This window comes from Anastrepha obliqua, chromosome 4 (genome assembly GCF_027943255.1).
Source record: "Anastrepha obliqua isolate idAnaObli1 chromosome 4, idAnaObli1_1.0, whole genome shotgun sequence".
NCBI lineage: Eukaryota > Metazoa > Arthropoda > Insecta > Diptera > Tephritidae > Anastrepha > Anastrepha obliqua.
Window position 1 is genome coordinate 38,644,075 of NC_072895.1, and position 27,301 is coordinate 38,671,375.

At 38.3% G+C, this 27,301-nt stretch overlaps 1 protein-coding gene across 1 annotated transcript; it reads left to right on the forward strand.

Moving 5' to 3' along the window:
* Positions 1-23,854: 23,854 nt before the first annotated feature.
* Positions 23,855-25,196, forward strand: LOC129245903 (odorant receptor 94a-like). Its single transcript, XM_054884341.1, has 4 exons — positions 23,855-24,579; positions 24,642-24,741; positions 24,807-25,073; positions 25,134-25,196. Exons 1-4 carry the CDS (start codon positions 23,855-23,857, stop codon positions 25,194-25,196), a joined length of 1,155 nt encoding a protein of 384 aa, XP_054740316.1.
* The last annotated feature ends 2,105 nt before the right edge of the window (positions 25,197-27,301 follow it).

Sequence of the window (27,301 nt, forward strand, 5' to 3'; positions counted from 1 at the left end):
ATGTTATTGTCTCTAAACCCATGTATCGTAGTCGCTGATTTGTGACAAGAAGCATAACCTTGTTGGAATTGAAGTCTATCTGAATTGGTGTCTCCGAAAATGCGCGTTAACGAAGCCGATGGTACAGTTTCTAATACATTTATGTACTTTTGACTGTCCATGCGACCCTCGCAAATGACCATTTCGTCGACACTATCAGCAGTCACACAGCCGCAGATCACAATGCTGATCAGCAACCCATCCCCTCACGAACGTCAGGTTGATATTTTAAAATAATGTAAACTAAACCTCCCCCCTCGTGTTCGATTCATCAGTCCACAGAACATTCGACCAATCGCAGAACTTAATTATTCCAAAAGCGAATTATTCCGACTTTTTTCACGGACTTTTCTTTCTTGGGCTTTTCCCGGCTTCTTTCGGACTCTGCATCCTTTTAAACCTGTTTCCAGAAGCCTTCTACTAGCTCTTGCGAGCACTAACGAATTTTCTAATTTCTTCCGATAGGGCAGCTGCAAAGGAAAGGACAATTTTTTACGCTTATTGAGAGATTCGCGTATATGTTCTCGGTTTTCCCGTACACTAGTGAAGAATTTTTTTCCGTCTCCGCAAATCGCTTAATAGCACATTTGACTGCGCACCGCGAACATCTCACCAAATCGGCAATCCCAACGTGAGACTTCAGTTCCTCACTTAAAACATGGATTCTCACTCTTTTGTCGTGACAAAGTTTACTTTTTTTAGGCATTTCGATAAAATGTATTATTTATATTCGCTTGATAATTTTGCTCTAAGATTATTCACACATTGACTACCAAATTTAAAATGCCTAAATTTCTGAGTAAACCTTTAAATGCAACTTATGGACTTTTTCCACAATACTTATACAATTTATTGTTGTAATCAAAGGTTAAACACACTAAGGCGAATCTATTAAAGATGGTATCAGTAAATCAGCTGATTTGTTTTTTTTCTTTCGCGGTGTCCATGTGGCTGTCAGCCCAGAGTGAAACAAGACAAATTTATTCTTTGTTTTCTAGTTTGCCAATACTTTGGTTTCACAATCAAACGAGCAAAATATTGTTGTTGGTCTAGTGCCACCACCTTTAATGAATGTGCCTTAGTACCACCTTTGAAATTACTTGTATTTTAGTTGGTTGCTTAATAATTTTGGCCAGGGCTGTTTGTAGTCCAAGTTAGTAGTCCCAGTTAACCAAACACACATCCCCGACAGTTTTTTGGCCAGCCAAACGCGTACTGAATAATATGGGTGTTGCTTGAATTTCATCCTCCAAAGTATTAAATTCAATTATTTTGCTGCTGAATCACCAAATCGCTGGACTCACTACTTTCGCGGCATTCACATATAATTCGTCCAACCTGCATTTTTCCTTATCGTTTATTTCTTTTTTTTTTGTTTCTTGCTTCTTTCGAAATTCCATTGCACTCAAGGCAAAATTCCATGCCATTCCAATTTCCAGGTACAGGAAAAAATGAAACTCGACATTACATTGCAAGCGGCACACAATAGTGCTTGGGGCAAAAATTACTTCCTTTACCGCTACGGCGCTTCTACCAATACATATGGAGACATTTTCAGGATACTAGCAAAGCGACACAGAGTGGATGAGTCGGCTCGCCTTCTTTGCGAGTACCGGTAAAAAGCTGTGCCTGTGGTGATTTAATGCCCAAAAACCCGGCGGCACATTCAAGCAGCAAATCAAAGACAGGAATAAAGCCATTAAATGTGCACCACTGCCTCATCACCGTCGTGTCAATGCCTCAACAGTTCTGAGCTCATTCGACTGTTTGTTGGCAGGCACAGTGGTACATTGTTGAACAAAATGTCAGAAAAAAAGTCGCTAGATTTTTTAATTTGCTTAACTTTGTATTTCTATATGTGAATATATTTATATACTACTTCGGTTAAACATCTACTCTAATTATTATTAAAAGTATCTCAATAAGCAGTTCCTTTTTCCAACAACTCGTTTTTGAATGAGACTTCTTCGTATTGACTCACTGTACTTCCTTTGCTTACGTTATTTGCACTTATTCCCTTAGGCAAACCCCTAAGGAAATATCAGCCAATGCTCTCCTTCATGCAATCCTCCCGCTTACACCTCAAGCACCACAGCCATTCTCTCTATCCTAAAAGAAGGAGAGCTTGTGCGTCTCCTTATTGTCATTCAGTGCCATAAAAATCCCTGTGGCACTGGTCGCAGCAGCAGCAGCAGCAGCATAAGAAACGGGGCAATGGGGACCTTTGCTGGCTCGGTTATAATACGAATATGCGCTGTGCTGTGCTGTGCTGTTACTGTAGCTTTTTCCTTTGCCATTGCCAATGCTTTTGCGCTTCTCCTTCTTCTTTGTATTGCCCTTCGGTGATGTGGTGCTTTGTGTGTTTGCTTCATTTGCTTCTCCTATATTCACTTCGTCCTTGTGCACGGCTGATTGTGCTCGTTCCGTTGCCTCAGCTGTTGTCGCCGCTGTGTTTCCACTGTATCCTCATCAACGTCGCTGACGTTCAGTTTTGTAATTTTAAATTTGACCTTAAGGTACTCGATGAGATGGCATTAAGGGTTCGGGTTCAGAACAACAGCTAGTTGCTTTGCTTGCTACGGTCACAGACAAATGAAGCCAGAGCAAAAGCAGCAGATGTAGTATCGTTGCATGCAACATCAGCAGCAACAACGCTTGCCCAGACGAATGCGCCATCATTTGAACCGTTTCGTAACTTACCTAGGTTACCCAGTGAAAACGCTTTTGGCGTTGCGCATGCGCTGTTGTGCTTTTGCGTCACCTATTGGGCTCTTCTGGCTCTAACAAGCACATATGCGTGTATGTATGAGTGAATATGTTTTTGTAAATTTACAGTCTTACCTTGTGGTGACCACTTGGATGGCATTACTTATACATACGTGAACACACACACATAAATACGGATTGTAGCGTCCGCGCCTCGGGCACTTTTAATAATTTCAGTCTTGAGGCGTTCATGTGTGCCTGATCCCTCTTTGGACGTTATAAGGAGTCAGTGAAAAATTCATCAGGCCATTTTACATATCCTGGATAAATACATATATATGTATGTGTGTGTTCACTGACGTTAAGGAACAGTGGCAGTTAGAGTACTTAGCTGAGAGGATTGAAAATATGCAAGTATTTTGATTTGTAGTGGGTTTTTATTGCAATTTTATAAATAAATATAAATACTTTTCGAGTCCCTTTCTCTTTAACTTCGAGCATGAAACACCAAATGATAGAAATTACGGTCGCTCCTCGGCAGACAAAGCTTCTCATAAGAAAATCAATTGTCGTTCGGGTGCCGCATAAAACAGTACGCGCCTCCATTTTGTAGAAAAGAAAAATAGGAGAAGCAGCTTGGCTAAACACTAAACAAAGGGTTATAAGCGCCAATTACAGGGCAAATTGAGTACTATGGTTGCGCCATTAAAAAACAGTTACTTTATTTTTCGCGATTGAGACAAGACTAACATCAGCTAAGTTCGTAATACAAAACAATATGTGCAAAATCAGTGAATGGAAAGTAATGTGAAAGCACAAATTAATATAAAGCCTCCAAAAGCAATTTGTTTGCGTTTTTATGCCGAAATCTGTTTCTCTAACTGCTTCACCACGCCTTGAGACATCCTCCTTGTACACTTTTGCCCTGGTCTTAATACCTTTTTTGCGCAAAAATGAAGGGATGTAGCGCTTTTACAAGATACTTCCCAACAAACCATTATGGGGGATGGATGGTGTCTACGCTGAAACCATTTTTTGTGTCTTTAGAATTTTTAGCATAGATTTTGTTGTTTTGCTTATTAAAAACTTCTTCAACAGAGAACATTTTCGCATCTGTGAAAAGAATATTTTCATGGTCGAGCGGCCTAAGGTTTTCATTTGGAGATCTTTAATTAGTCTTGCATGGATCTGGTCGATACATTAATTTCCCTGGACATGATTTTCTACTTTCTAGGGGGATTTCTGCGAGTTATTTCTCGAACAGCTTTTATGGCCTCATTGGTTTGAATCACCCGAGGACGACCACTTCTTTTCCTATCTAGCACTTCAGACGTTTGTGAAAAACGATTGATCATGCGCTAAACAAATTTCCTCGAAATATTAAGTTTTGTCAGCAATTCGTAAAACTCACTTGCACTTTTACCATTTTTATGTAATGCAGTCTCTGCAATGCGATTTCCCTTAGCTCCCCACTCCGTTGTTAACAAGCGAAATTTACGGAACTGAGTGTAATTTATGAGAAGACAATGCATACGAAAAAAGCAAAAATAACACAAGTTTTTTCTGCGAGTTTGTTTTTGCCGTACGCATTGTAAAATTTGTCACAAAAATTATGGAAGTACTAAGTATATCTTGGAGCAGAATCAGAGAAATTCAGAGAAGAGAGAGCATATTTAAGAAAAAATTTTTGAACTCATTCAATTCCGTCTATAGAAAATTGGTAGTAAGGTCTCCAAATAAACACGACATATAAATATAATATATATATATGTATATATTACACTATACCTATATGTATATATTATACTATATATATATATATATAGTATATATACAGTAGATTCTGTTTTTATGCGGTATATACGTTCCGCAAGAAACAGCATAAAAAAAACAGCATAAAACTATAGATACGTTTCAAAAGTGCTAAGAACCGCATAAATCTGAAATAATGTAATAAAATCGCATAAAAAAGGTACTAGTCCCATATTATAACTATAGATACGTTCCATAGACCGCATGAATCTGAAATAATTAAATAAAATCGCATAAACAAAAAATTGTATTTTTGAAAATTATAGCTTTATTTAAGAAACGTCAGAATCGAATAATACATTTACATCGTCAGAAATAGAATCAGACAATACCCGCATGTTGCGCATTCGTTTAGGATTTGGCGTAAAATCACTTCCGTCACTTGAGGAAATGTACACGTCTGATCATACTTGTAGGGTTAGCATTTTTTATATAATCTGTGATGAGTTTTTGCTTAGCTGGTTTAGAATCTTGTTTATATGTACAATTCCCGATAGGTCGACATGCATTTCTTATTTTTTTTAAAAACCGCACTATTTCAAAACCGCATAAAAACGATGACAATGACAAAATATAGAGATAATTAATTATTTATTATTATTATTATTATTAACACAGGGTTAGTAACCGATTGATCATTCCGGTGATGTAAACAATATCATCAATAGTTGGCGCATTAAAACGTCTTGCATGTTGCCCAACAGGTGTTTCATCAGCTCTGATTACAATTTTGTTATTATCAGATGGCATCAGATCCAGTGCAGTTTTAAACAACATAATGAATTGATTGTGCTCGTGAAATGAAGTTTGTAATTGTTCTACAATAGACCTCTTTAGTGAATTGTTATGTGAACAACGCATATCAATTTCTTGTGGTGAATTGCCCTTGAAATAAATTTGCAGGAATCTGACACTGGTAACAGTGAACCTGCTCTATGACATATTTGGCCTTGTATCTGTAAATTAAAAAAAATTTTTGACCAAATATAAATAATATTTGTTCCTAAAAAGTATATTTGTCTCCTAATTTGAATCACCAAATATTAATTGATATGCTTAGGTATGTCAATATGTAATAATTAATTGTAACTAATATCCATCATCAAATAATTATATTGTGTTTCAAAATAATAAAAGTGTTGCTTATACTGAATCGCCAATTAATATTATGACTAAGTAATACATTTCTTGGGCATTAGGAAACTGAAGGTTAATGATACATCTTTACTTAGTTAACTGGAAATTTTGTTCACTAAAATAATAACGATTAACTGCTATAATATATACCTTAAAAGTTGGCATGAAATTTTCCCGAACTACGTTTGTTGCCCCAAATGACGTCATTTGAAAGCAATTGTTATATTCTTGGATATTTGACAAAATGTGTATTGAATCTGGCCCCATTCCTGAAACCAATGAGTACAATGGCTCTGGTTGTGGATCCAATGGTATCAATTTCACTTTCCCATTTGCGCAACACAATCCATTGGCTTCATTTTTGTATTTCAATGCCTTACAATGAGAGCAAACCAAGTTCATAGATCCAATAGTAACACATTGGTAGTTACTGTAGTCAATTGACAAATCGTAAGCAGCTCGATTCAAACTTGCGCGATTATTAGTTGAATCTCTCGCTCTCACTTCCCGCGTTCATGATATATAATATGAATTTTTTCACGGTCATTTCGGTCGTCACGTTCTTGTGCAGTATGATTATATCGGGAATTAGTTTGGTTTGTAGCATTTTGGGTTCTTCTACCTAAATTACTTCGTCTTATAAGAAGCATATCGAATATACTTACCTAAATTATGTCACATGCAATAATTATTAATCACAGGTATTAAAACACTTCGCACAAAACACGATATAAAACAATAAAATTAATTATTAAAAATAATAAACGCTTTTTAACGCGGTTTGTGTGACAGATGCAACGACGTGAAACCTGAGGTAATTTATGCCGCGTTCTGAAACTAAAACAAAAGAAAGAATATTGCGAGGCGAATCAAATCTATAGCTCTTACATTTTTGACTTTTCAATTTGGTAGGGTTCACGATATTATCACTTTTGTGTGAACGCATTAGTTCCTCCAACGCGAACACGCACACACACGACTCTACATTTAGTTAGAAAATATTTGTATGGGGAAAAAAAGGGATGTTTTAGGATTTCATCGGAAATTATTCGAATTTTTCTCGCCGTAAAAACTATCCTTGGACTTCAAGGAACATTTAAAAAAAATAATTGTTAAGACTGATCCATGCGTTGTTGAGTTATGCGCATACCAACACATTTTGCGACTCATTTTTATAAAGCGTTTTTCAATAGGTGCGCTTCAACTTTTTTCCGATAGAGAGGGCGAACGACGCAATATTTTTTATTTTTCGTTTTCATTTGTAAACTTCATTAGTATACATTTCATCATGGAACGTTACACACTTGAGCAACGATTGCAAATTGTGAAAATAATCATTCTGTTACTGCTACCAGATCCAGATTTTTTCCAAAAAATCATCTTCAGTGATGAAGCTCACTTTTGGCTCAATGGCTTTCTCAACAAGCAAAATATGCGTTACTGGGCAGAAAGCAATCCACACGTGATTCATGAGGCACCGTTGCATCTCGAAAAAATCACTGTTTGGTGCGGTTTACATGCCGGCGGCGTAATTGGCCCATATTTTTTCGTTGACGAGAACGATCACCAGGTTACTGTGAATGGAAATCGATACCGCGACATGATAAACGATTATTTTTGGCCGCAATTGAATGGTATGGACTTAGACGACATGTGGTTTCAACAGGACGGGGCCACAAGCCACACAGCACACGCTACAATTGATTAGTTGAAGAGTAAGTTCGATGAGCGCATTATTTCCAGAAATGGACCGGTCGAATGGCCGCCGCGCTCGTGTTATTTGACGCCTCTAGACTATTTTCTTTGGGGTTATGTGAAGTCATTGGTCTACAGTAACAAGCCGGCGACGATTTGTGAGCTCAGAGCCAATATTGAACGCGAAATTGCTGGAATTTCGGCCGATTTATGCAAAAGAGTGGTCGAAAATTGGGTTCAACGACTGGACTTCGTAAAACGTGCACGCGGTGGTCATGCAAAAGAAATCGAATTTCATACTTAAATGTATGTGTTCAAACTCGATAATAAAAAAAAAATTAGTTAAAAAAGTCAAACCGTTTGTGTTTTATTCAAACAAAAATTTGAAGCGCTCTTACTGAAAAACGCTTTATTATACATAGATATATATATTGACATATGACAGTTAAATTGTAACGGGTGATTTTTTAGCTATTATCTTTTTAACAGCTGGTTTAAACAGCTGACGCTCGTTTCGTGTTTTGTTTCACTGTCAAACGTCTTCAGTTTGGTCTATAATTTAACCCTGAATCGTCTTACAAACGAACAACGCTTGCAAATCATTGAATTTTATTATAAAAATGCGTATTCTGTTAAGAAAGTTTATCGCGCGCTTCTTCTATTTTATGGTCAGTTTAATCAACCCACTGAAGCGGCTATTCGAGCTATTGTGACTAAATTTAGAACCAAATTTACATTCCTGGACAGCAAACCACCAACACGCTTACATAGAGTGCGAACTGAAGAATATATAGCAGCTGTATCGGCCAGTGTTAATCATGACCATCAATTATCGATTCATCACCGTTCGCAGCAATTGGGCCTCTGTTACTCAACAATGTGGAACATTTTGCGAAAGGATTTAGGTGTGAAGACTTTCAAAATACAGCTGGTGCAAGAATTGAAGCCGAACGACCTACCGCAACGCAGAATTTTTGGTGAATGGGCTCTTGGAAAGTCGGCCGAGGATCCACATCGAGAAATTGTGTTCAGCGACGAGGCTCATTTTTGGATCAATGGGTACGTAAATAAGCAGAATTGTCGATTTTGGAGTGAAGATCAGCCAGAAGAATTACAAGGGCTACCAATGTGTCCAGAAAAGTTCACAGTTTACTGCGGTTTATGGGCTGGAGGTATCATTGGACCGTACTTCTTCAAAGATGCTGGGAATCGTAACGTAACTGTGAATGGTGAGCGCTACCGTGAAATGATATCCAACTTTTTTTTGCCCAAAATGCAAGAGCTTGACTTGCATGACATATGGTTTCAGCAATACGGTGCCACATGCTGCACAGCACGCGTAACAATGGACATGTTGAGAGGCGAGTTCGGTGAACATTTTATTTCACGTTCGGGACTTGTCAATTGGCCACCCAGATTGTGCGATATAACGCCTTTAAACTAAGCGGATGGACCATTTGAAGCGCAGTCGCGGTCAACATTTGCATGAAATAATCTTCAAACATTAAATTATATGGACTGTACTATCGATTTAAATAAAAGTTTCATGCATTTTTCTGAATTTTACGTGTGTTTTTTGAACAACTTTCCTATAGCTCTTAAAAAATCACCCTTTACAATAAGTAATTCTCTATATTTATATGCATATTCAGTGTAAAGCACGACTTTATCCTAGCACTCATTATCACCATTCAGAGCATTAATCAGTTCTGATGCGTTTTTTCCACTCTATTCTCCATATAATTGGGGCGTACACCTTTTTTGGGTGTTTGGCCGAGCTCCTCCTCCTTATTTGTGGTGTGCGTCTTGATGTTGTTCCACAAATAGAAGGACCTACAGTTTCAAGCCGACTCCGAACGGCAGATATTTTTATGAGGAGCTTTTTCATGGCAGAAATGCAATCAGAGGTTTGCCATTGCCTGCCGAGGGGCGACCGCTATTAGAAAAAACTTTTTCTTAATTTTGGTGTTCCACCGAGATTCGAACCAACGTTCTCTCTGTGAATCCCGAATGGTAGTCACGCGCCAACCCATTCGGCTACGGCGGCCGCCGTCGTCATATATCGATAGATAAATAAATAATAGCTGATAATGGAAAAATGTGTGTATCTTTTTTCTCAGAATTGTTTTTAAATGCTATTTTTTATATCTTCTATATGAATATATGAATACTACTACTACTAATCCACTTTGAGGCATCGCTTACTGGTATTTTTTTATTGTATTTTTTTATTTTAACCCTACCGCCTTTCCAATAAGCCAGTGGCTTCCTCGATAGTCGCTTACAATCGACTATTTATGTATTTGCCGCCTTAAAACATTAAATTTTTTGCTCGCTACCCTCAAAGGATGACAATAATAAGGACACCTGCATATTTTTATCACTTGATAAATTCTTGGAAATAGGTGTTTTCTAAAAACAATGTATTTTAAATTAATTAAAATAAGTGTGTTGACCTATTTAGCAATCCGCTAAGGGAAAAGGCTTCTCAAAATGTAAGCTTTTTATATGTAACTAACGCCAAGAATCCTTAGACCAAACTAAATTTTCAAAACCGCCAACTGAGATAATGATACCTATATATGTAAGTATGCACAAACTTGCGGGTAACATGAACTAAAGTGGCAGCACATTTTGCAAAAGATAATGCGAACCACTGGCAGAGCCGCCTATTATTGATGGTCTTTTAATTATACGCTCATGTTACATTTTCTCCCGCAAATGCTGCTGGTAAATTTCTATATGGGCGTACGTACCCTGCAGGGAAAACTACTAACTACCACTTTTCAGCCCAAACAGTTCCTGTTCTATATTTTTTTGCATCTTAGCAAAAGGGTATTTTTAACACAGTTAAAAATAGTTCATACTAAACAAAAATTGTATTCCATAAATTCTAGTATATTTTAGTAATAACACCAACCAGCTAAAATATAAAAGAAAAACAAAAACATTCCATTCCAAAGTTTTAAAACATTCTATTTAATAAGAAAAGTGTGCAGTGAGTGAAGCTTCATTCAGATACAGTAATTGGTTAAACCATTGGGTTCAAAAATTGTTGCAAACTTGCATTATAAATAAATCCTCAAAATATTAAAACAAATTTTAAAAAAAATACTAATTAACAAAGCAATAAAATTTAAGGTATTCATTTTAGGAGCACAAATGAAATTGTTTGCTAGTTAAATTTCGGATTCATATTTAACATGTCCGGTTGCTGAAGAAGAAGAAGTTGCTGCGAGGCTTTTTTTAAAATGGCCCTTTTTTTGGAAAAACATTTTTTAATCAGTTGAAGTGCCTTTCTTAAATACATTTCTGGTTCATCGGCATCTGATCTGATGACAGAAGTTAGGGAATAAAATTGCTTCGATTGCTTGCCAAAAACCTTTAATTGAGCAAAAATAGTAAATAATAAATAGTCCTTATTTATTAACACTTCAGAAGATATTGCATTTCTTAGAGACTAAAACATATTTTAGAATCTATTTATTAATTCATTCAAAACTGAATTGAAGTTTTATTTAGTAAAGTGATGCCTAGATGTCTTCTTTTTCTTAAACGCTTAAGTGATTTTGGTTGAGTTTAACAAAGCGTGCCAGTCGTTTCTTTCTCCTGCTAACCGGCACCGGTTGGACACACCAAGTGAAGCCAAGCCATTCTCCACCTGATCTTTCCATATCTCGACCGACTCAGCAATTAGGCATTAATGAATCTATTTTACCTATAGACGTGTTCATGATGGACATTTGAATGTCTTTTTTCACATATAACAGCCGTTTTGTGAATAAAAATAGTGAAGCCTGAAAAATATTAAAAATAAAATAACATCTACGCGTGTCTTTTGGAAGATCCTTAATAAGAAAATCAATAATAGAAAAGTTTTAGGGCGGATTAAAGTCTTTAAATGCTCTATAAACAGTAGCATTAGCTGCATAAACGTTTCGGACTACTTCCATTGAAAAAATATTATAATACCTTAGGATCCTCTGCCTGATATCAAAGTAACTATTTTATAATAAGAATGGAGAATCAATAGCACCACGCGTTATGTCGAAAATCAAGTGAAGCGATAGTGAATTCATTCTACTCTGTAACGATTTCAGGTTAATGAGCATGCATCTGGCACTGTAAGAGTGAATAGAATCATTAAAACGCAACGAACGTAGATCATACCTTACGAAAACTTTTCAGATTATTTCAAATCCATTGATGTTACATACAGCCTCTTATCGCCCAATCTCCTTATTTCCATTGTTAGGAAAACTTTATGAGAAGCTATTTCAGACCCCCACTCAAAGAAGCCATACCTACTCACCAATTTGGATATAAGGTAGAGAAAATCATTCTACCACAGACCAAGTACATAGACTAGACAAAATAGAAGAAGCTCTGGAAATAATGCGTCTGCTACGTCGTTTTCCTCGATATTGCGCAGGAGTTCGACAAAGTTTGGTACGAGGAACTAATGTACAAACTTAAAACAATACTTCCGATGCAGTTTACAGATCTACCTGAAGCCTATATCAATGATCGGGATTTTCTAATAAAGCATGGACAAGTACGGTCAAACAGAAAACAATTAATACTGGCGTATCACACTCGGACCTATTTTGTACTTGTTATACCCTTCAGATATTACCGTTCCTGAATCCAGCAAAACCGCAACATTTGTAGACGACACGTGCATATTTTCCGTTGGTGACTCGTTCGCAATGTACTAGAATGTGGAACATAAAACTGAATGACAGTTACAGTGCACGTAAAGTTTACATATATTTTCAGCAAACGTTCCATACGCTTACAGTCTGATTCTTAAACTAGCATGGACCTATGGCATCCAGCTGAGGGGATGCACAGCGAAAAGTAATTTTGAGATGATACAACGCTTTCCGAATTATCGGTAAAGCACGTTGGTTTGTTCGGAAAAAATATACTAAGGCTCAATGTACCCCAAGTTAGTGCGCACAAGAGAGGTAAAGAGTAGTTTTATGTGTATAGATCGGTGAAATATGAGCTGAATCGGCGAACGAAAGTGAGCATTTAATAAGATTTTGCAATGGTATAATTTAATTGGCCTTAAAATAAGAATCTCGAGTCGAATAGCACACCTGGACCAGAAAATTCATCAAAAACCTGGTCAATCTAGGTTAGGTATATCTGGCTGATCTGAATAGATCTCACATAGACTACAAGGGTCCGCAGTGTTATTGGAATCGTGTTAAACATACATGTCTTGGTGACTTTTAATAAACCGTTTAAACGTTTGCCTGCAATATCCTTCAGAGATGAAAAGTATACCGATCTCAGGCAGTTGTAACGAGTTCTGCTTAGAGCAGTGCAGTGGCAAAGGAGATGTTCTAACGCATAAGCTACACGCGTCGTTCTGCACCAATCCCATTTTTGCTGCGTGATATGGAAGGAGACAAAGTGCCGTCAGTACTCCAACCAATATTTTACATTCCTTCCTTAGGATTAATAGAATAAAGTTGGCTGTTTTCGTACTGAAAGTTCATAACATTATTTGGGCTATCCTGTAGGGGTGAATTATCTCTTTCGATATTTTAGAGCTTAAGTTGAGTTAGTATAAAAATATTACAAATCGTAAATTTCATGCACTATTAATTAATTGAAAATGATGTTTTGCAAATAAACGTTTTCATAAGTATCTGCTTACTTATTTAAATTTAAACTTTCTTATCTAAAAAAAGCCAACTAATTTACAGACAAATTTAGGCTTTAAAGATAGTGCGATGCAACTCATGGCCAGCTTGGTAGAACGCCTCGGTGGAAGAACGCAGAAGATTAAGACAAACAATTTAATATCTCAGCCTAGATTTGTGCAAACTAGTGCTCTACAATCGTCTATCTTTGGTCTACTTCTATTCAGCTTACTGATAGCGATTGTGAAAACAAGCCGAAAATTATTAACTAATTAATTAACAACTATTTATACCGCTCATTACCTACTCCGAGGAGGTATACCATACAGCAAACTGGATTCTATATTTTGCCAAAAACTTAATGTGGCGTTTAATATTTCTACGCGTTATGTATATGGGATTGGTAGCTATGAGCATATCTATGCCTGACGAATAAACATACTGGGTTGTAGTCTTGAAAATTATCTGTCTAATAGGAATTAAATATTTAAGTGCAAACTTACTACTTAGGCCTGCCATAACTTCTGTTACCAGTTAAGTCCATTACAGATATGAAATTATAATATTTTTTGTAATGAAGTTAGTTTTATTTAAACATGTAAATTAAAAAAAAAACACAGTTTTAAATTTTCTTTCTAAATGGTCATCATTTCATTTTACACAAGCCTTCAAACGATTAAGGCATTCAGCTATTGCAGCACGCACGGTTTCCAGGGATATTGACGTCGCTGCTCGCACCAAAGATTGCTTGAGACTCTCTTGATACCAAATTTCTGTGAGGTCTTCCACAGGCCATGTTCTCTAATTCTGACCACAAACTATAGTCCAATGGATAAAGATGTGGAAGCCCACCCGGCCAATCTTCTGCGACTATGACCCCATGAATATTGTGTTTTAGCCACTGCTGGGTGGTTTTTGCCTTATGGGCCGGAGCAGAATCTTGCTGGATGATGCAAAGATCTCCTGTGAAGAGAGTACTGCTCAACTGCTTCATAACGCCTTCTAAGACATCCTCCTGGTACACTTCTGCCCTGGTACACTTAAGCTAGCCACAGACGGAAAATCAATCCAAACAATCGGTTGAAATTTCAACAGATTGATGTGTGTGTGGCGCAGTTGGCAAAACGATCGAAAATTTACAAACAATTTTGTCACTTGCAATTGATTGCGTGTGTGTGTCGAAGTTGACGATTTTGCCTTCGGGCTTTGCAATCGGTTGCGTGTGTTTGACCAGAAGTTCACGATTTTTGACGAATAGTATGATTTCTTCTATTAAATACCAGCATCTGAATTGGAATGTTTCCATACTAGTTTGGCTTTCCCTGCTGGGTATGTATGCAATTGTATATACGCAAACCCACGGCTACTGCTGATACGGTGGCAAGAAGTCATATTGTAACTCATTCAAACACACACAGCTGCATATCAACACTCACTAACGCTTTTGCATTGCCACAATCGCACTACATTAAGCATTAAATGAAAATATTGTGCAATTAGTGTGCCTATCCACGATCAGTTGCAAATTGTGACTTGGGCTTATTGCGATAATGGCAATGGTTGCACTCGTCGGCCCCGCAGCAGTGCTAACCAGCAGCCAACTCGCAAATGGCCAACAGATGTGCCGCAATTTAATGGCCCTGTTTGTATGTATATATATGTATATGTATGCGTACTGTACGAGTATAAACATGCGTGTATATGCATTCTTATATGACACTGTCAGATTACTCGAATTGGAGGCGACTGCAGCAATTGGAATTGTCATTTCGCTTCTCGATTGCATGCATGCAACAACCCTTTTTTACTTCTGCTGCCTGGCTGGAAAAACGTTGGCTTGTGGTGTTTGCAATGGCAATGGCGCTCACTTGCTCATTTAGCGCCGATATTTAAAACTCCATCTATTCAGGTCATTTTACCCACAGACGCGTTTGTATGCATGCATAAGTGTAGCTGATTAGGCGCAGTGGCATTTAACAAGCGGCGCAGTGTGTTGTGCCTAAAGATTCACGCTCAAAAACAGTAATAGGATAAATGAATGACATGACCTGCAGAGTAATAAGAAATGAAGCTAGGCAAAACTTAACAAGAGAAGGTTCGGTTCCAATTCAAACGTGCCAGTTTTATACGGTGTCACCTCATCCTCATCTTCCTCTACCTGGTTGACACCCTAGGCACCTAAGCAATTTTTATCGAGTTCAGCTAAGAGCTCCCGTCATTTTCTTTATCTCGTTCTAACTGTAAATAGGGTTACTGGGAAAGACGTCCCAGATAATTAAGGTAGTTTCTGATTAATTTTATTATATAGAATGATATCGAAAACTTAACCCTTTTCGAGATATTTGTTATGGAAGATTATTTAAAAAATATTTATTTTTGCTGTATGCCCACTTTTTGTACGTTAGGTCAAGAACCCGAGTTTTCCATTGTGTTTAGTTAAAGAGTATGATTTTTCACTAAGTGTTTCCTACTTCACATCACTAAAACAACTATCCGCCGCAGCTACGATTTACATGGTCCATTCGATCAGTCTAATTTTTGACTCATTTCCTCATTTCAAAAACAAAAACGTCCGATGATGTTCCCACTCACTTCGCGAACAGATTTATTTTTTTTTCCAAAGTAAATTTCTACAATTTGGCAGCGTTGTTCTGGCGTTGAACGACTGATGATGACTTGCCAAAGCTTCTTGAACAGAAATGTGAATACTAGGCCGGGTCGATTTGTGGGGAGGCAAAAAAATCGCCCCTTGCTCTGTGAAAATCACATTCTAGGGATCAAAATAAGAAACTTCTGATGTCCCCCAATTTGGGTCGAATTTTTTTGTTTCTTTTCTCATGTAAATGCCAAAAATGGTGATATTTTGAAATGATTGTATGGGGAACCCCCCAGGGGAGTTCCAGGGGGTGTGCCACTGGCATGGGTGGATCGGCCGTCCATAGTTAGTGGGGGTCGGTCATACATTTGGACTCGATTGGAGCACTCTAAATGGGTCAAAGTGGGATTTTTCGTTTGACCCAAATTGGGGGACATCAGAATTCGTTTTAGAGGTATGGTTCCTTCGGCAAAGTTTCTTATTTTGATCCCTAGAATACGATTTTCACAGAGCAATGAGCGATTTTTAAATTGACCCGCCCTAGTGAATACAGTTTGCTTTTCTCAACTACCAAACCATATCGATAATTCTCATGTAGCTAAACAAAACCAATATTTTCCGAGCTTATCCCCAAATTTGTGGCTTGCATCTACATGGTTGTCATCTTACAAATGGGGAGACTTATATTGCTTTGGAGTGGCGGATGTTGTTTTGTAAGCAGCTGTTTCCATGACAGAAATAGACTACCTGGGTTTGTAGGCCGGGACCAACCGAATAATAGCCACGCACAAACCACTAAGGTTTACCATTGCATAAGCTGTGGCGACTTCTTAGACAAGGATACTGTTGAGCACTTTCTCTGTAAATGTCCAAGTCTGGCAGCTAGACGATTAAGGTCACTGGGTGCTCCTTTCTTCGAAAGCCTGGGACGGTGCGCCAACCTAAATTGCATCAATATTCTCGATTACATCAACAGCTCTGGCTGGCCTGTTGGAGGTCTCATAATGGTATTAAAACGGTGCTTTAGTGCTACTTGGGGAGTGTAAGAGTGGTACTTCAAATATTTTACTTACCTGCCTTTCTAAAATATTCACATGGAGCTAACTTGACAGATTGTAGTTAATCAGGACTTAGTGAAGACGTAGTTATACTTCTATTATTAGCCGCTCCAGGTGCGTCAGAGTAAGGCAATATTGCTCAGGTCTTAGCGGCCCTGAGCGTTCCCATCGTCTGCTGACATATGTATGTCATAAAGTATCGCGCTATCTATCCTGTAGAATGTAAAGTTACGAAATACGGAAATGTCTAAATTGGTGAGATACGAAATCATAAATTCATTTGCTAAAACGTACAATAATAGAAGTCGGTGCTATGACATGAACCATCAAAATAGAGCGTAAAAACAAGGTGCGCTCTCAATAGAGCGTAAACAGCTCAGAAGCACAGGAACACCAAAAACACCATTCTTTGCGCGAAACAAAACGTCAAAGTTATTATTTGCTTTTTATAATCATTTTTAATTCTTCTTTTTCTTACTCACGCCCGGAGTTTTTTCTAGTCGGCTTCGGGCTAGTGAAAAACATGATTTTTTTCCTTGTTTACTGCACTCGGGAGCATAGGACCTCGACAAGACTCAGTCCTGCGTTGGTTCCGTTAATCTATTTTTATTTCTGACAGGGTAGGTGATTAGCCTGCCGCCACCAGTCCTAAATAGTGGAAATGTCCACCTGTCGTTGCTTAGGAACAACGCCTTCTTACTGCTTGAAGCACCATCTGTGTTTCACATTTTTCTGCCAGAAGGATCGCACAGATGGTTGAGGACCTGGCTAAATTTGGTGTGTCTGCGCTATTACCGCGGTTTCCCGTTTCCGCTTGCTGGCGCCACTGGTACAATGTGTAACTTAACTGTGTCTTTTTCTTCGTTTTTTGCTTGTTTTAGCAAATAATGCCCTGACTATTGTGTGGGAGTAAGGATGCAAGGATACGATTTTGAGGTTGCGGAATTGTTTTTTTAGAAATTGGGAAAGTAGGAGACTTTGGAAAAGTCCCAGGACCGTGCTTTACATGGGACGTACTTGAACACGAACTACGTACTCGAAGTGACTTTCAACAGCCTGGGAACCGACAAAACAAACACAAAGTGGGAAGTTTCGGGCACACGCTGAATGTTAGATCCCATCAGGCATCATATCACAATTTTATAATTAACTCCGAAATTAATTTTAAGTCTCAAAGATCTGTATTAATTATCTGTATCAATCAAAAGACTTTGTCTCCGAAATAATTTCGTAGATTTTTAGACAATTTTCCTGAATATACTATCAACTTTCTAGAAGCCAATTCGACGCTGGCTAACTCTATGTAATGAAGTAAAGGAATCATATGAATCGAGTCTCCCAGTGTCTAATAACTCTGCAGAAAACCAAAAAATGGGTCAGGTCCTGATAAAGACGTATAGTAAAGAGGACACGCCATTAATATTATAGGACCATTTTTTAAATTTGCATCTGAAATTTTTTAAGAGAAGTCTAAGTTTAGCCCAGCAAATCATATTTAAAATATGTATATGCTCGTATATTTATGATTTTGAAATGTGTTTCATCTGTCATATTAAAAAAAAAATAACAATTTTTTACTCTCAAAACACTGTTAGCCGACTCACACAAATTTCTACCCATATATATGCATTTTTCGTAATCAAACTTTCGCCCGCCCACCCCCAAATTGTGTGTGCCAATTTTATTCTTTTTATCTGTAAGTACCTACATACAAATGCCGTCCATGAAGATAGTCAGCTGCAATTATGGAACGCGACCAGCCATTTGCATGCCTTTCATCTGCCTGGCTGATATAAAATTGGTCGTTTTCATTTCATTCGAATTCCCTTTTTTGGCTGATAACTGTGTATTCAGACACACATACACACGCATATGCTCAGCACCACTATGCGAGTGCATCCGCACTCAAGTGCCATTGCTTCAGTGCCTCCAAGATAGGCGCGTTCATTGCAAATGTTTACTCTCTATTACCCGTAAAATATGCCAGTATATACATATGTATGTATGTTTGTTTATGAGGAAAGGGCAGATATGAAAGTGTTACGTCATAAGTAACTAATGCAGACTGCATGCCCAAAGCGACGAAGGATTTTGCAAAATTTGCTTTTAATATGGCGGTTTACGAGTAGCGATGTGCAGCTCGCAAAAACAATCCACAAATACTTACATACGAGTACATTCATACATATGTATATGGCATGAATACGTACATAAGCACGGGGTTGGTGCGCCTTTTGAAGGGTGATGAAATTAGAGGTATCGGATTTTAAATTGTAATAAAACAATGAAAATTCAAATTGATTGAGCAATCTTTATTATTTTTGTGTAGAACCATTCATGGTATTTATTTTTTAAAGATAATCCCTTTCAAACGTTCGCCGCAACTGCGCCATAATTCGGCCATGCGTGAAGACTAATTCGAAATGACTCGTTGGATCACTTCGGTCGGCATCTCGTGAATTACTTTAGTAATGTCGGCTTCCAATACCTCAATCGAAGCCGGCGAGTCCATTGGTCCGAGACCAGAGTTTGCTCACCGAAACGATGACGCAGTAAATATAGTGTTTAACGGGCTGTATGGCACATAGGCCGTACCAAACAGTTGTTTACAATAGATGTAATGGCTGTTCTTGGATGGCTTCGGGTTGCTCTTCAGCCGAAATACGGAAATGCTTATTGACATAGCCATTAAACCTTACATGAGCCTCATAGCTTAACACCATAAGTTGTGCTGAGCGCGCAATGAACACTCTTCACAGAGTGTCGAGTTTCGTAATACAATTCTACGATTTGCAAAGTTGTTGGGGCGTAAATTTTTCCATTATGTATAGGGTTTTCCAATAACAGCTATTAGGTGTTAAACAGGAGAGCTGATTAACGATTTTTTATGGCCGGAATTGGATGGTATTGATCTGGACAAAGTTTTTTTTCAACAAGACGGCGCTGCGTGCCACACAAGCAACGAAACCATTGATCTTTTACAGGAACACGACATCTTTTACAAACGGAAATACAAGTTCCCTACTTAAATATTGCAAAATACCTGAGGATTACTCTAGACTAGCCAAATTAAGATGGAACGCACATGTAAAGAAAAAGATAGAAGAAATGGAATTAATAATGAAAAGGGATGGTGATGAAAGATTGAAAAATCACGTCAATACTGAGGCCCGTTAGAACGTTATGGCCCACTTACAACCTCAAGCAATCGTCGGCATTAATAAGCATGAAACGACGGGACGCCTGGAAACTAACGGCAGTCATAATTGGCTTTTGGTCTATCGGAGAACAAGCAGCCAAAATGGGTATCCCTCACAATACAAACTGTCCCAGTTGTAAACAATCAGCGAAAAAGCAGACAATCTTCCATTTCCTCTGTGAATATCCTGCCCTATGGAAGGACAGAAGGTTAACCCTTGACCAACCGCTATTCGAGAATCTCGAACAACTGTCTGACTTAGACGTCAACAATCTAATAAGGTTCTTAAACCGCACAGACTGGATATAGTCATGCTGGAAATAACCGTTAAACAAGTTGGTAACGAGAATGTGGCAACAAAATGATGCGGAAGTGCCAGTTGGATTCTGGAAGAATCACTACTTTAACCAACCAACCAAGGCCCGTATTCTTGCACGATCATTTCACACAGTCGTCCAATTAGTCGTTGTTCAGATAACAACAAATTAACATCGTTCTAATTTTTTTCCTATACGAGGGGTGCCTTGTGTATGTCGGGATTTGGCAACCCTGGTGTTGCAATCTGGCAACTGACAACTGTTTCGCAAAGTTTGACATTTTTTGGCTTTTACGTACTCAGAACGTTTTGAAATACCAGCGCTATTTGTGTTGTTTACAGTAACTTAAAAGATTCATCTCGGTCCAAAAATGGAATTAAATCGTGAACATTTTCGTGCGATTATTTTTTACAACTTTCGACGTGGATTAACTCAGCAACATTGCATGGATGAACTTAATTCATTTTTTGGCGATGAAGCTCCATCATGGACCAGTGTTTATCAATGGTATGGTGAATTCAATCGTGGTCGTAGTTCACTCTAAGACGAATTTCGCGAAGGTCGTCCAAAATCAGTTGTTGTTCCGAAAACCATTGATGCTGTGCGTGAACTGCGAGATCGCCATGTGTCCTATCGTGCGATTGAGACAATCTTAAGCATTAGTGGGACCAGCATACATTCAATATTGCATAACATTTGACTGTCAAAAAAATTTGTTCGCGTTGGATCCCACACAATTTGTCAATCGCTCAAAAAAGGGCTCGTATCGATTGGTGGAAGGAAATGCTCAAAAAATACGATCGTGGGGCTTCGAAACACGTCTATGACATCGTGACAGGTGATGAATCATGGATTTACGCGTATGAGCCCGAAAGTAAACAGCAGTCGACTGTATGGGTGTTTCAAGATGAGCCAAATCCAACAAAAGTTGTTCGCCCACGAAGCACTTCCAAGCAAATGGTCGCCTGTTTTTTCGGAAAAACTGGACATGTCGCAACCGTACCACTAGAACAACGCAGAACAGTAAATTCTGAGTGGTACACAACCATTTGTTTGCCAGTTGTCTTCCAAGAAATTAGGAAAACCAATCGCCAAAGACGGATCACTCTTCACCAGGACAATGCGAGCTCTCACACATCGGCTCAAACAACTGCATTTTTGAGCACCCAAAACGTTAAATTAATGGGTCATCCGCCGTATAGTCCTGACTTGGCACTGAATGACTTCTTTTTATTCCCGTACGTAAAAAACAAACTGAGAGGTCAACGTTTCTCGACACCTGAAGAAGCGGTTGCGGCATTCAGAATGCATGTTTTGGAGGTACCTCATTCAGACTGGCAAAAGTGCTTCGACAATTGGTTCAAACGCGTGCAAAAGTGTATAGATCTTCGTGGAGAATATTTTGAAAAACAATAAAGTGATTTTCGATGATTGTTCTCTAATCCCGACATATAAAAGGCACCCCTCGTATCACTATCACTTTCTTAGTATTTTCGTAAACAAATTCATTCATTACCCGGACTACGTCAGCCCATCCCCTGATTCTGTCGAATTCCTTGAGAAGCGGCTAACGGTCTGAAATATTTGTTTTGCTGTCCAGCGCTTGCAATGGAGTGCATAACGGAGTGTAGAATGATTTTCTTTTTTTTAATATATATCTACAAAGTTTTTCAAGTTAGATAATTTTTATAACTGTTTTAATAGCGGTATAGTGCCCATTCTTGAACCAAATTTTTTCAAACAGAATAAAAAAATATATCCATTATTTTTTATCTAAATTTTGAAATTTTCAGAATGTATCTTTAGAAAATTTTCAGGTATTATGAATTTTGTTTGGCTAAATGTTACTTAAATAAAGGCATTTTAAGGGGCTAAAAATCTTTATTTTCTGACGGCCTTTTGCATTTCACCGAAAGACCCGTTACAAACAAAAAATTTAATTTAACGTTTTCCTTAGTCGCTTACACTTTATTATATAAGTATTAAAACTCGAAAATACTGCAAGCTCGAAATTGGGCAAAATTCAAATTCCGAAGTTCAAAATTTAGATGAAAATTTGTTGTTTTTTCTAAATTTTGTATACAATTTTAAATTTTGATTTACATGGTTTGCTGTACAGATCACCGTTTTAACACAATTTCCACAAGGTAATGTAGCCATTTTCACTTAGTAAAAAACTTTAAATATTTTTTGTATTAATTTACTTGGTTGAACTTCTTCTGGATAAATTCATTGAAAATTGAGTTGGGTAAAATTGTATATAAGTAATAATAGTGATTTCTTGCTTCATACAATTTTGAAGAATTAAGGCTCAACTTCTTTTGATCTTCCTCTACCAGTACTCTACTAGTTTATGTAAATTTTAAACCTAAACTTAGCTGAAGGGAGGATGATGTCTTCTCACGTCCTTGAACCTTCCATTTCGCTTTCTCGATCAGTCTAGCGTCTTCCGGACAGAGATCGTAACCATCAGAGACGTCACGGACCTACACGGAACAGAACCTCCTGGAAGAAACGTTTCCATATTCAGCGATATCTGGGCTGCAATTGCGATTCTAGTCTCTTTGCATTTCGATTGCAAACAGGAAATGGCTAACCAGAACAATCTTCACCCCACTTGAGGACCAAGATAGTTCAACCAGACGTGGAAAAAATATATTCTATTCTCCACCTCCTAAATGCTACTATGAAAATAACTGCTAGTGATACATAGAATAAATCGAATCTGAATCAGCACGTCAAAAATTCGGTATACCAATTGGGTACTCACCGTGGCTGCAGAAACTTAAAACCCACTGAGAAGGAAAGAACATACATATGTGGATTTCTTTTTTAAGTTCTTGATGTTATAAAAAAAATTATAAAACCAAATATGAAAGCAGGAATGCCGAAAACTGTTCCAATCTGCGGAATTACTTTATACCACAGGTCTTAGTGACAGCCACTGTACTGTACTTAACCTATTCCTTGAAAAGCTGACTACCCTCTGCAAGAATTGAAATGTTTTCTGTCACGAAAAAACCATTCTCAGGACAACCATTTTCGACTTCAAATTTACATACGAGTAAACTAGTAAGTCTCTTGGAGTGTTTGAGAAAAGGATTCTGCGGAAGATTTTTGGACTTTTGCACGATAGCGACGACAAGTATCAGAGATGATGGATATAGGAGGAGATCGAGAGAATCAGATCCACTCAAAGTATTCGATGCGGTACCAGCTGGGAGTAGCAGAGGAAGAGGAAGGTCTCCTGATGTTTCCAAATGGCGGGAGGGAGGTAAGAAATCACTATTAATAAATACTTATGTAAATGTTTACTCAAGTTGATTCTCAATGCACTTATCCAGAAGAAATTCAACCAAGTAAATCAATACTAAAAATATTTAAAGTTTTTCATTATCAATACTTTCACCCAACGTGCATATATCTATGTAGGAATGTGTGCATGTCTTAAGGACTCGCCATAAGGTGTAATTGCATTTTAATTGAAAATCACTTACATCAACTGAACTTATTAAGTCATTAAGGGAAATTCCATTTTTACGGCGATACACGCCCCAATAGTTAAGCGGTAATTGGATACTCAAGTGTGGCTATAAAAAGTTCCACTAGACTGCACAGTCAACGGCCTTAATCGCACCATGAGTTTCGATACGATTGCCAATTCGCGCCTTTTGTCACGCGCCCTGACACTTTTAGGACTTTGGCCTGTGGCCATGGACACTGGCTCGTGTCTTCAACGATATTATCGCTATTATCAGCTTTTCTTGCACATTACACTCACGTTCACGCTAACGCTGCTCATGTGGCTCGACGTGATCTTTAGTGAGAATCTGGACCACGCTACCCAAGTGCTAAAATTCTTGCTCACCGAAATGGGTCTCGTTGTGAAAATTTTCAATATCTGGTATTATGCACGTATGGCTTCGGAATTTTTGCGTGAATGGGAGACGAGCGAGTTATTTGTGCTGCAGACGTGTGCCGAGCGTGCGATGTGGCAACGCGCGCAACGCGCCTTCCACAAAGTGGTGATTGTATACGTATTTTGCAGCTTCAATACGGCCATCTGTGCATTGATTGCGGTGCCGTTTATGAATACCCGCGAGCTGCCATTTCCATTTTGGTTGCCTCGAAAATGGCGTGAAGATTATTATTGGGCCATGTATTCTTATGAATTTATAGCCATGCCGTTTACTTGTTTGTGTAATATTAAAACCGATTTATTCCAATGCTATTTTCTATTGCATCTGACACTTTGTTTACGTGTGATTGGCATGCGTCTGGAGCGTTTGAGCAATGCAGTGGCAAGCGAATCGGTCACCGAGGAATTTGTGAAGATAATTAAAATACATCAGCGTGTGGATGAGTAAGTCGATGCAGGCATACATAAGCCAAAGTGAATTCTTAAATATACTTGACTTATTTCAGAATGGCCAAATGCTGTGAGCGAATCGTGTCCTTGCCTGTGCTAATGCAGATAATGCTGAGTTCGTTCATCATTTGCTTCATCATATATCGTCTGCAGAATGTGAAATATTGATTCTCGTTTATCATTTATGTCGCAATATTCATTTTTGTGTTTTTAATTTTTAGGTCCGCTTCAGCGACAATCCCGCTGAATTCTTCTCCATGCTGCAGTATGTCGTCGCTATGTCCTTGCAAATATTTTTGCCTTGCTATTATGCCAATGAATTAACTGTGGAATCTCAAAATCTAAGTCATCACCTTTACAATTGCGATTGGACTGGCATGTCCGTCTACAATCGACGTATGATTTTCGTTTACATGGAATACTTGAAACAGCCATTGGTGTTGCATGCGGGAAACTTTTTCGAAATCGGCTTACCAATTTTCTCAAAGGCATTTTCGATGTTATGCACTGAATATAATTAGATAATTTTGTATTTTTTTCTTTTTCAGACGATGAATAATGCCTACAGTCTGTTGGCCCTATTGCTAAACGTCAGCGATGAAAATCAATAAGCAGCCTCGGCACTCAATATTTTTATGTAAAACGCTTTCCTGCTTTCACGGAAATACTATTGTATGTAGTAATATTGTAGAATTATGAAATCTTCTGCTCGCAATACGCATGCAAAAGCGCAGCTTTACTTAAAACACACACTCACAGTCAGCAGTTGAAGGGCACTTGTATTTTTTCTGGTTCTATTGGGTGATCGGAAGAGTTCGGCAATAAATGTCCAAAATATCACCTTTACAGTGTACGGCACTCGAAGTGTAACCAATTAAAAAGGCCTAAATTTAGTTTGGAAAATTACTTTTATTCAATTCAAAGCAAAAAATGTGTGAAAATAATAGAAAATTAAGAATCAATTTACTTTCGCTCGATATGATCACCTTTTGCCTTGACTATGACATTGATATGGTCCAGAAACGAATCGCAAGCTACCCGAATGTGACTTACAGGTATTTTGGTCCACTTGTGAACAATGGCTTTTTTCAGCGCCTCGGGACTGGTGAATCTTTTAGTTCGGACCTTGCACTTGGACCTTGCCAAAATGGCCCAAAGAGAATAATTTATCGGATTCGCGTCTGGTGAATTTGAGAGCCAGGTTATGAGTGTGGAGGTTATGAAGTTCGGAACATTGTTTTTTAAGCATTCTTGGTTCACTCGAGCTTTGTTAGACGGTGCTGAGTCCTGTTGAAACGTCCATGGTCTGCCACCGAAATGTTTGTCTGACCACGGCTTCAAAACAACCTCCAGAATACTCTCTCAATAATATTTCGTATTTACCTTGACGTCAGGCTCGATGAAAACGATTAGAGAACGCCCATCTGCGGTTATAGGGGCCCAAACCATTAGCTATGGCGGGTGTTGCCTCCTAGTGGCCAATCAATGACTCAAATTCTCTGCTCGATTTGAAAAATTTTCTTGTCAGAAAACACAATGTTCGAAAATTGACCGCTTACGGCCAAACTAAGTAACTCCTTCGCTCTCTCAAGTCTGACTTGTTGCTGCTTTGGTGTGAGATCATGCACCTTTTGGATATTGTATGGCTTGGGCTTGACTTTGAGATCATTTTTCAGTATACGGCGGATGCTACGGTCAGATATTTTCAGTTCTTTCGCGATTTCATTGGCACTTCATCGGGGATTTCGCTCAAGTTGCTTCTCCTTTGAACCATTTCACGTGACGTTGCAGTCTTTTGATGACCACCTCCATGACGTGTCGCGTTACTACCAGTACCATTGAAACGAGTAATGGTGCGATACACAAAAACTTTAGTTACTTTATGGTGCTCGAGCTACCGAGCAATCGCTGGTTGGGATTTTCCAGCCAAATATAATGAAACCCAACTGTTACGTTTGAAATCTATTACTGATTTTCTTTTTTCGGCGTTTACTCTCGGCAAAATGCTTCCATGTGCTTGTAATACAATACTCCGGACTGTCATTTAGTCAACTAACAGACAGCTGATGTCCGTGCATCTTGGAAAACAAACCACAAAATTGGGTATGGGAATACGTTTCCGTTCTCGTAAAAGCGGAGTCACTGCTGATAATATTTTTGTGTTTGCTCTAGTAATATACTAGTGATTTGAAGGTGTATATGTGCGGTCTCGATCGCAGTAGTTGACAATCATCTGAAGCGTACAGATCCTTTTTATCATTATTATCTTTTAAAGAAAAGTGCAGCTGAAACGTGTCGTTATAGATCCATATTTACGATAATCACGCTCCATGAAATACAACTTGTAAAGAGAGGTTTCGACCCTTCCAAAGTGGCAATTTCTACGTGAGTAATAAAGATCGAACAAGCGAAGGAGCACCAAAAAAATTCGAAAATACTCAACTACAACAATTATTGGATGAAGACGCATATCGAATCCTGAATGATACGTCTAAAGAGTTAGATGTTGACAGATCAACCGCCGGTAAACGTTTGCACGCGATGGGACGATGGGAATGGTCCAGAAAGCAGGCAACTGGATGCCAGATCAATTGAAGGAGAGGGATATCGAAAGACATTTGGTGACGTGTGAAATGCTTCTTGAACGGCAGAAAAGAAAAGGTTTTCTACATCGCATCGCCAATAGCGATGGAAAATGTATCTACTATGATAACCC